At 62.2% G+C, this 9296-nt stretch overlaps 5 protein-coding genes across 5 annotated transcripts in view; 2 read left to right on the top strand and 3 right to left on the bottom strand.

Annotated features, from left to right (window-relative positions):
- Positions 1-514: 514 nt before the first annotated feature.
- Positions 515-2724, bottom strand: VDAG_08389 (cleft lip and palate transmembrane protein; the record flags this gene model as incomplete). The annotated part of the gene is made up of 3 exons (XM_009660114.1): positions 515-1692; positions 1761-2547; positions 2635-2724. 3 exons carry the CDS (start codon positions 2722-2724, stop codon positions 515-517), a joined length of 2055 nt encoding a protein of 684 aa, XP_009658409.1.
- Positions 2725-4040: 1316 nt separating this feature from the next.
- Positions 4041-4941, top strand: VDAG_08390 (lysine decarboxylase family; the record flags this gene model as incomplete). The annotated part of the gene is made up of 2 exons (XM_009660115.1): positions 4041-4236; positions 4400-4941. The coding sequence occupies 2 exons, from the start codon at positions 4041-4043 to the stop codon at positions 4939-4941; spliced, it is 738 nt and encodes a 245-aa protein (XP_009658410.1).
- Positions 4942-5998: 1057 nt separating this feature from the next.
- Positions 5999-7070, bottom strand: VDAG_08391 (proteasome subunit alpha type-1; the record flags this gene model as incomplete). Its single annotated transcript, XM_009660116.1, has 3 exons — positions 5999-6658; positions 6846-6957; positions 7033-7070. The coding sequence occupies 3 exons, from the start codon at positions 7068-7070 to the stop codon at positions 5999-6001; spliced, it is 810 nt and encodes a 269-aa protein (XP_009658411.1).
- A 535-nt stretch (positions 7071-7605) lies between these two features.
- VDAG_08392 (vacuolar protein sorting-associated protein) lies at positions 7606-8043 on the top strand (the record flags this gene model as incomplete). Its single annotated transcript, XM_009660117.1, has 2 exons — positions 7606-7861; positions 7910-8043. The coding sequence occupies 2 exons, from the start codon at positions 7606-7608 to the stop codon at positions 8041-8043; spliced, it is 390 nt and encodes a 129-aa protein (XP_009658412.1).
- A 532-nt stretch (positions 8044-8575) lies between these two features.
- The window catches only part of VDAG_08393 (aminodeoxychorismate synthase), a gene marked incomplete at both ends in the record, with an annotated part of 2636 nt that continues 1915 nt past the window's right edge, over positions 8576-9296 (bottom strand). The window contains one exon of the mRNA XM_009660118.1: positions 8576-9181. Within this exon, the coding sequence (XP_009658413.1) occupies positions 8576-9181 (606 nt within the window). The remainder of the gene's footprint in view (positions 9182-9296) is intronic.

Raw genomic sequence — 9296 nt, forward strand, 5'->3', positions numbered from 1 at the left:
GTCCGCCTCCGGAGCGGAGCAGGACGAGGGCGAGCCGGCGAGCAAGTTTAGTTTTGTGTTCCCCGACGAAAAAAAAGGCGGGACCGCGACGGCATTAAGCAGCCGAAAATCGATGCGCAGACGGATATCGGGGCGGGAGAGGGGGGGCGGATCTTGTATGAGATGGGGCGGGAGGATGATTTTGATGAGGAAGAGGATGAGATATAGGCGTCATGGTACACCGCCACCGCCAAAAAGACCACCCAAGTTGGGGAGGACTCGACTGCTGCTCCGGGGTGACGAGAAGAGATGAATGAAGAAATGGCCAGTACTCAGTAATTAGGCAGTACCAAGTGATGACGGTCAGTTCTCAGTGATTACGGTCAGTGCTCGGTGCTTAGGTCAGTACGCAGTGATGATTCAGTACCCAGTGACTATCATGCCAACGTCTAAGTATCCCCCAGCCAAGTCCATTCTATTGTCTTGTGCAGCAAGCCTGAACCTATCCTACACCATTTTGCTCCACCGCGCAACCTCACCTTCTCCTCTTGGCCTTGCCCTTGTCGGCCCCCGAGGCCTTCTCGGCGGCGGCCTCCACCGTGTGCGTCGCAGCGCCGTCGATGGGCTCGGCCTGCTTGTCGAGCAGGGCCTCCCCGTCGAGCAGGGCCTTGGCCTTGGCGCGGTCGGCCTCGTCGTCGTCCTCGCCGCCGCCCTGGCCAAACTCGTTGACGCGCGAGTAGTCGGTCGTGTAGGCCCAGCGCTGGTAGATGTAGACGAAGAAGATGACGTCGTCGCGAAAGGTGGCGAGGCGGTGCAGGATGGGCATCTTGATGGTAAAGGCAAAGAGGTCGTCGATGAAGGTGTTGAGGAACTTGTACATCATGGCCTTGGCGGGCATGTGGGCAACGCTCTTGAGGCGGTAGTTGATGTAGAGCGAGGGCACCATCATGAGGAAGCCGTAGGCGTAGACGGAGCCGACGAGGGTGGCGATCATGTACGAGTACCACGACTTGTGCTCGTCGTAGACGAGCGAGTAGACGGCGTAGGCGATGAGCAGGGGCACGCCGGCCATGTACATGTACTTGAAGGCAATCTCGTCGTACTCCTTGGTCTTCTCCTCCGTGTCGCTGAGCTTGTGCTTGTCCTCAAAGGCGACGCGATAGGGCAAGAGGGCGCCGGCGTCGGCCGTCGTGACGCGGACGTTGACGACGGTGGTGATCTTCCAGAGCTCGATGAGGATGCCCATGGCCTGGGAGCCGAGGATGACCCAGCTCGTGTTCTCCGAGTTGTCGATGAGGTAGAGCAGGATGACGGCCTGCATGAAGGCGTTGGCGAGGATGGAGCGGACCGAGATGCCGACATTGTCCTTCTTCTTGCGGTAGTGGGCAATGTCGGAGCCAAAGGCGAGCATCTCGAGGATGATGTGGGCGACGGTGACGACGGCCGTGATGGCGAGCAGGTAGGGGTTGGAGTCGAGGAGGATCTCCTTGACCATCTCGACCTCGGTGCCGTCGCCGCCGCCGGGGGCGGCGTTGCCAAAGGCGGCCTGGCGGGCCGTTTCCTTGCTGTTCAGCTCGATGGACGACATGAGGCCCATCTGCCAGTAGCGCAGGTTGCCGAGGTCAATGTGGATGGGCAGCTCGGTGACCGTGTCGTTGAGCAGGGTCATGTGCGTGCGCAGCTGCCAGAACTTGTTGACGAAGAGCATGGGGTCTGGGAGGGGGGGGGGGGGGGGGGTCAGCTGGGATTTTGGGAGGAAGACTTGTTGCATGTCTACTCACAGTACCACGAGTTCTGGCCGGTGCCGTCGCGGGCGTCGGTGGGTTCGAGGTGCAGGAAGTGGCGGGTCGCCGGGTGCAGGCTGCGGTGGTCGAGGACGCCCGAGTCGGGGATCGTGGACAGGGTGATGTTGGGGTGGTAGTAGCTGGCGATGACGGGGCCGCTGGGCTCCTCGTCCTGGGCGGCGTCGGCATGGGCGTCGCCGCTGTCCAGGAGGGAGCGCGTCTTGGAGACCTTCTTCTTGGGGAGGTACTGGGTCAGAGGGTAGGCGAAGTGGTAGGCCGAGGCGACGTCGAAGCCGGCGACGTAGGGGTCGGGCTGCTCGCCGGTCAGGGCGAGGTAGAAGTGGCCCCAGAGGGTGACGTTGTGCTGGACGGAGGCGGGCACGGTGAAGGTGGCGTCGGCGGAGCGCTTGTCGCTGTAGTTGCCGAGGTGGAAGTTGGTCTCGCGCAGGACGATCTTGTCGGCAGGCGTCTTGGCGAGGGGCTCGGGGCGGGGCGAGTCGGACAGGGTGACGATGATGTCGATGTGGCTGTCGAGCGGCCACATGGGGGCGATGCGGGCCGGGTTGGGATCAAAGGTGGCGCCGTCGGCGAGCGTCTTGGGACGGAGGACGTAGGGCGGGATGCCGCCGAGGTTGGCGGGGACGGTGTAGACCTTGCCGTGGAAATCGGTGACCTCGGTGGCTCCGCCGACGGGCTTCTTGAGGAAATAGTTGGCGCCAAAGTTCATGGCGGACCAGGTGGCGAAGCCGAAGAGGAGCTTCTGGGTGGTGCTCATGGTGAAGCCCTAGGTTCGTCAGTCGACTGAATGGCTGCATTGTCTCGATGGCTCCATTGTGTCAATGGCAAGAAGAGGGCGACGGCCAAGACTCACGCCCTGTTGTGGAGGCTGCTGGGGAGCACCGGCAGGCGCAGGCGCAGGCCCGGCGCCGCCGACGGCAGCGAGGGCATCGACGTGCGGCATGATGGGAAGCCTCTGGGAGCCTCTGGGATTGTCGGCAGGACTGTTGATGGATCGAGGGTGCTCGAATGCAGGTCCTGTGGCAAGCCGTTGTCGAAGGACAAAGCGATCTTGCGGAGGGAGGATGCGGCAATAGTGATGAGGGCACGATGGAAGTCGAAAGAAGGACCACCAAATCACGGTCGTGATAGATTGCGAGACGGTGGGGACGCCTGGCCTCAGTGCGGTGTCCACTGTGAGTGCAGCCTCGTGGCAGGCTTGGCAGGTGTGGCAGGCTTCGTGCCCTGGGCGCAGCAGTCAGGCCTGCCGGCGGCATCGGCGAATCAGGGGGCGCCGGCAGCCCAGCCACGATCGAGCCGGCTGAACCACGGCAGTCTACCAGCAGTCTACCAGCAGTCTACCAGCAGTCTACCAGCAGTCTCCCAGCAGTCTGACCCTGTGGTCCTAGATCCTGGGCCACTGCGGTTGCTACATAGTACCTCCCTACAGTTGGGTCCTACCTCCCTGGGTAGGTACCTAGGTAGGTAGGTACCTAGGTAGGTAGGGACCCAAGCCACCGAGCTTGCGCTTTACTTGGAGCTGGAGGGCTCATCCACGCCGCAAACTGACGTAACCAGCAATCAATGACTCGCAGCTCTTGAAACGTCCAAGCCCATCACCAGACCATCATCACCTGCACCATCAACCCCAAGAGCTGGATCCATCGGCGGATCCCTGGCATCCTCGAGGAGCTGGATCCAACTCGGCCCGTTGCTACGCGCTCGCGCTCGCTCGGTTCCTGGCAGCACAATGTCTCAACCGTCAGGACCGGACGCCGGACTACACCTACGGCCTGTGGCCTGTGACCTGTGACCCCAATACAATGGCTTTGGTGGGGGGGTGAGGCGCGTTCGGCCTTCGCCACTCTTTGACCTCCTCGACTTCGTTGGGGCTTCTTCTGTCCATGCTTGACACTACATATATTGGATGCAGACCGCCTTGACGTGCTCGATTCGACCTTCTTCGTCCAGTCGCTTTCTTCGGTGAAGTCGCTTTCCCAAAGTCACTCTCTACAAGACGGTCCTTCCGGCAGAACCCCTTCCCAGGCCCCACGCCGTCCAGCGACCGCCTCGTCCTCATCCTCGTCCTCATCCTCGTCTTCGTTCCCAACTCGCCTTCTGACTCACGATACGCCAACGCTCTCGAGCCGACAAGACTTGCATCACATCCACATTCTCTTCAGGCTCTCGTCTCACAGCCGCCTGGCACCGCACGCTGCGCACACACGTCGACGCGACCACGCCCACGCACACGCACACGCACACGCACACGCACACGCAATGGCTTCCGGCGGCCCCTCCCCCCTCCCGTCCTTCCCCGCCTCCCGCTCCGGCACGCCCTCGTCCGCCACGGCCAACGGCACCAAGAGGACCAAGATTTGCGTCTACTGCGGTGCCTCGGCCGGCCTGAAGCCCACCCACATGGAGGCCGCGCGCGCGCTGGCCAAGATCATGGCCGAGAACAACATTGACCTGGGTGCGTACAGCTTGTCTCCCATCTCATCATCGGCCCGTTCCTGCGATGGAACGACCTCGCACAAGCACACCTCGCACGAAGCGTCCCCCACACCATACAAATCCACCCACGTAGTCGTACTACCTGCTTTGGCCATCACTTGTACAAAACTGACATGCAACAGTCTACGGCGGCGGCACAGTCGGCCTCATGGGCGAGGTGGCCAAGTCGCTCGTGGCGCTCGCAGGCCCCGACGCGGTCCACGGCATCATCCCCGAGGCCCTCGTGCGCTTCGAGCGCGACGACACGTACCAGTCGGTCAACGGCGACAACATGCGCATCCCCGAGGAGGCCGTCTACGGGCGCACGACGGTCGTCAAGGACATGCACACGCGCAAGCACATGATGGCCCAGGAGGTCTTCGCCGGCGGGCCCGGCTCGGGCTTCCTCGCCCTCGCCGGCGGCTACGGCACCATTGAGGAGGTGCTCGAGACGGCGACCTGGAACCAGCTCGGCATCCACGACCGCGGCATCTGCCTGCTCAACATTGACGGCTTCTACGACGGCATCCTCGCCTGGATCCGCCGCGCCGTCGACGAGGGCTTCATCCGCGGCGGCAACGCCGACATCCTCGTGACGGCGCCCGATCCCGCCAGTGCCGTCAAAGCCCTCGCCGAGTACAAGGCGCCCTCGTCGACGTTTAAGCTCGAGTGGAACAAGACGTGAGCGCCATGCTGTCGTTGTGGACATGGTCGAGGGAGGACCGAGCAGTCTGACGCAGCGGCGGGTGTGCTTGTGGGGCCGGGCCGCCTTTGTCTGCGGATATGGCTCGCCCGGTGGCCCGGTTTTCACGGTTTTGTTGCTGTCTTCTCCTGAGGGTCTGAGGGTGACTGGCTACCGGACGAGTGTCGGGAAAGGCGTACAGGTTTCGGTCGGGTAGCATGACGCAGGCCATGTATGTACGGTAGCATTTAGACAGACGGTGTTTTGGATATTGACACTTTCTCTCTTCTCTCAGAGGTGCGTCCCTTTAGTGCCCAGATTTGGCCTCAGTATACGTTAATCACCGCCTGCCAAGCTGCTTAAAGGAGCTTGAAGGTGGATCTCGGCCTGGTACAAGCTCCGTCCATGAGTAAGGGCGGATATGCCTGTGAAATATAGGTACCGTACAGGCATCTAGATATACTGCCCACTATATCCTTTGACTTGAATTGGTGACATAATTTCTATCACTCGGCTATCGGTGTTACGAAGTACTGAAGCCAAATTTGGGCACCAAGGGTTAAGTGGGATCCATGAACAGAGCAGAACATACGCCACACACAACACACGGCAAGACACGGCCGTGTACATGCCAACCAATACACCGAGCCTAGAGGCGCTGACGCCACGGAACTGATCGAATGAATTCACCTTGAAACAGAGAAACCTGCCCCCCCCGAAAGACCTGATAAACTCCCGTAAACCAGCGATCAACCAGGCTATGGCTATTTTGACGGTCCAAGGACGGTGCGGCGCGGGCGATTTTTGTCTACATGGATTTATAGTGGCGTTCACAATATCACATCATCATCATGATCATCATCCTTCTCATTCTTGGGCTGACCCTTCTCATGCTTGGGCTGCGCTCCGTAGTCATAAATGGCGAGCGATCAGGTAAAGACAACAAAGCACGCTGCCTGACATGATGCGCAGCACAGACGATGCATCATGACGGCTCATTCCCTCTACGGCCATCTAATAGTACAATGCTTGCCGTCCCTCGGCTTGTGACCCCGGCATCCTACTCGTCCACCGTCATGCGGTCCCCGTCGCCCTCGCCCTCGCCCTCGCCCTCGGCCTCGCCCTCACCGTCGGCTGGCGCGGCCGCAGCGTCGATCCACACCTTGACGTCCTGTCCGTCGAGCACCTGGAAGGGCTCGAGCTGCTTCTTGCCGTCGGCAAAGCCGACGGTGGCGATGCTCGTGTTCTCGACGGTCAGCTCGCGGTCCTGGACGAGGCTCTCGCGCAGGGCGCGCAGGCCGTGGCGCACGAGGTCGTCGCGGCTGCAGGCGGCAAAGGCGTCGACGTTGCGCTCGAGGTAGGTGCGGGCCATCTGGGAGCGGGCGCCAATGGCAAAGGCGGCCATCTCCTCGGTCATGCCCGAAGGCTGGAACTCGAAGAGGTGGGGCCCCGTCTCGTCGACGCCGGCGACGAGCAGGCCGACGCCGTAGGGCCGCTTGCCGTACATCTGCGTGTTGATCTGGGCCTTTTCGCCGATGAGGTCGACGAGGGCGCGCAGCGGCATGGAGCGGCCGTAGGTCATGCGGTGGCCGAGGCACTGCTGCTTCATAAAGTTGGAGAGGACGCGGGCGTCCGAGGTGAGGCCGGCGATGGCGATGCCGGCGTGCTCGTCGACGGAGAAGAGCTTCTTCTGGTACGAGGAGAGCTCCTCGGCGTTGCGCTGCGCGTGTTAGCGGTGTGGCATGGGCATTGCCGCGCGTAGATCGCCGTGCAGCGTAGGTCGCCAGTGCATAGGCAGCACAGGCAGCACAGGCAGCACAGGCAGCACAGGCAGCACAGGCAGCACAGGCAGCACAGGCAGCACAGGCAGCACAGGCAGCATAGGCAGCATCGGGCAGGCAGCATACCTTGACGGCGACCAGGACGGCGTGTGTTTTGCTGACGATGCCGACCACGACGGAGCCCTGCTTGACGGCCTCGGCGGCATACTCGATCTGGAATATCCTGCCCTGGGGCGAGCTGTCGCAGTGTTAGCGGGGAGGCCGGCGGTGGGCGAGGCGTGGCCGTGTGAGGCACGCAGGAGGGAACGCGTACAATGTGACCGAGTCGTTGTCGTAGTTGTTCCTGAACATGCTGGTGCCGGATTGTGTGTGTTGTTGGATGGATTCGGGGGCACAGGCAAGGTCGGAGGGGTAGATTCGGGATGGGCGGTGGTGATGGTTGGGTGTGGTTGTGGTTGTGGTTGTGGTATGGTCTGGTCAGGTCGGAGGGAGCTTCATCAATCGAGCTGCCGTCGAGCAGCGCCCAGCGCCAGGCGCCAGGCAGCTCGAGCTTCGTAGCATCTCGGCGGGGCTGTGGCGTCGCTGTGGCTGTGCCATGACACCTTTTGGTGCATGGGCTGCTTTCAGGCATATGCACATAGTAAGCATGCAAGTAAGAGGATCGGCCGAGGTGACGTTGCTCCGACCAAGAGGCTGCGACATGGACATCGCCAACTTGCACTCCAGCCTCAGCCTCTCCAGCTTCCAGCTTCCACCTCGACCATCATCCCACCATCCGCACCGGACCGCGCGCCAGAAGCTGCAAGCTGTCGCTGCCGATTCTTGACGATCAGACACATCGAGACATATCAGCAGCGCTACCGCCACCGCCGCCGCCACCGCCGCCATGCCGACCGCCGGCCTCAAGACCATCATCGCCCTCTCGTTCGTCCTCGCCGTCGGCTTCCTGCTCGTCATCCTGTCGTGCGCCCTCTACAACGTCTACTACCCGCTGCTCGTCGTCGCCACCTACGTCCTGGCCCCCGTGCCCAACTGGATCTGCTCGCGCTGCGCCAACCCCGACGACTTTGTCGAGAGCTCGGGCGGCGCCATCCTCGACCTCGGCCGCTTCTGCACCGCCTTTCTCGTCGTCATGGGCATTGGTGGGTTTGTCCTCTGCTTCTGCCTAGCCCGTATGCTGACCTGTGTAGCGCTGCCCTTTGTGCTCGCCCACGCCGCCCTCATCCAGACGGGCGCCCTCGTCATGTCCGTTGTCGGCGGTCTGCTGATCTACGGCACCATCATCAGCTTTGGCATGTTCTTCCAGGAGGAGCAGGAGTTTTAGCTCCGGGGGCGGGGGCGGGGGCGGACGCAGAGGCGAGGACGAAGATTTCACGAGGGCCTACGGGTCTGTATTAGTACATGGGACGGCAGGGTATGCGACGGCAGGCTAGGCGGGACGGAGACGGAGGAAACATGATGAACATGCATACAGTATATGTAGGACAAGGTCATTTAGCATGGGGTCGAATCACAAAGATGCAAGTTTACCCTGAGATGTAGTCCTGAGATTTAGTCCTGAGATCCTGAGATTTAGTCCTGAGATTTAGATCCTGAGATCCTGAGATATAGATCCTGAGATATAGATCCTGAGATATAGATCCTGAGATATAGATCCTGAGATCCAGAGTCCTGAGACTTTGATGCCTGAAATAATCCTGCCGATACGTTGAGTATCCCAAACGCCAGCCCATGCACCTCTATCCGTGTTGAGTCTCGCCAGCCAACTCCATACACTCCCAATCTATTCCAGCCATCTGTCCAGCCGTCTGTCCAGCCGTCTTCCAGCCGTTACTGTCAGCTGCTTCAGCTATCAGCTACTGCGAAAACACGCCCAGCGGCCCCGCCAGCTTGGTGAACATCTCCTCCGTCTCGCCCTCGGGCGTGCTGAGGATCGTCACGGCGCCGCCGGCACCAATGTGCCAGACGTCGCCCCCCTCGCCCTCCTCGCCCTCCTCCTCGTCGTCCCACCGCCACATGGTCCGGATGGTGACGCTCCAGTCGCCGCGGCCCGTGACGTCCATGTACCCGATGACGCCCGAGTACAGCCCCCGCTCGCGCCCCTCGAGCTCGGCGAGCAGCTCGCAGCTCCTCTTCTTCGGCGCGCCCGTCATGCTGCCCGGCGGCAGGCTCGCCGCCAGCACGTCGAGGCCCGTGTGGGGGGCATCTGCCTGCGGCTGTATCGGGCCGCGACGGCGTTCGGGCAGCCGGGCGTCGACGACGGTGATCATCTGAAAGACAGAGGCGTACTCCTCGACGCGCATGAGGTGCGGCACGGCGACGCGGCCGGGCCCGCACACGCCGTGCAGGTCGTGGCGCACGAGGTCGACGATCATGAGGTTCTCGGCCTCCTCCTTGGGCACGTGCAGGATGGCCTCGGCGGCGGCGAGCGTCGCGACGGCCGCCGACTTGCGCACCGTGCCCTTCATCGGCCGCATCGAGCAGCCGCCGCGCGCGTCGTGCTCGAGGAACCGCTCCGCGACGACGACACGACCGTCGCGCCCGCCGAGCCGCAAAAAGGCGCCAAAGGGCGCCGGC

This window comes from Verticillium dahliae, genomic scaffold, assembly GCF_000150675.1.
Source record: "Verticillium dahliae VdLs.17 supercont1.20 genomic scaffold, whole genome shotgun sequence".
In the NCBI taxonomy this organism is placed as follows: Eukaryota; Fungi; Ascomycota; class Sordariomycetes; order Glomerellales; family Plectosphaerellaceae; genus Verticillium; species Verticillium dahliae.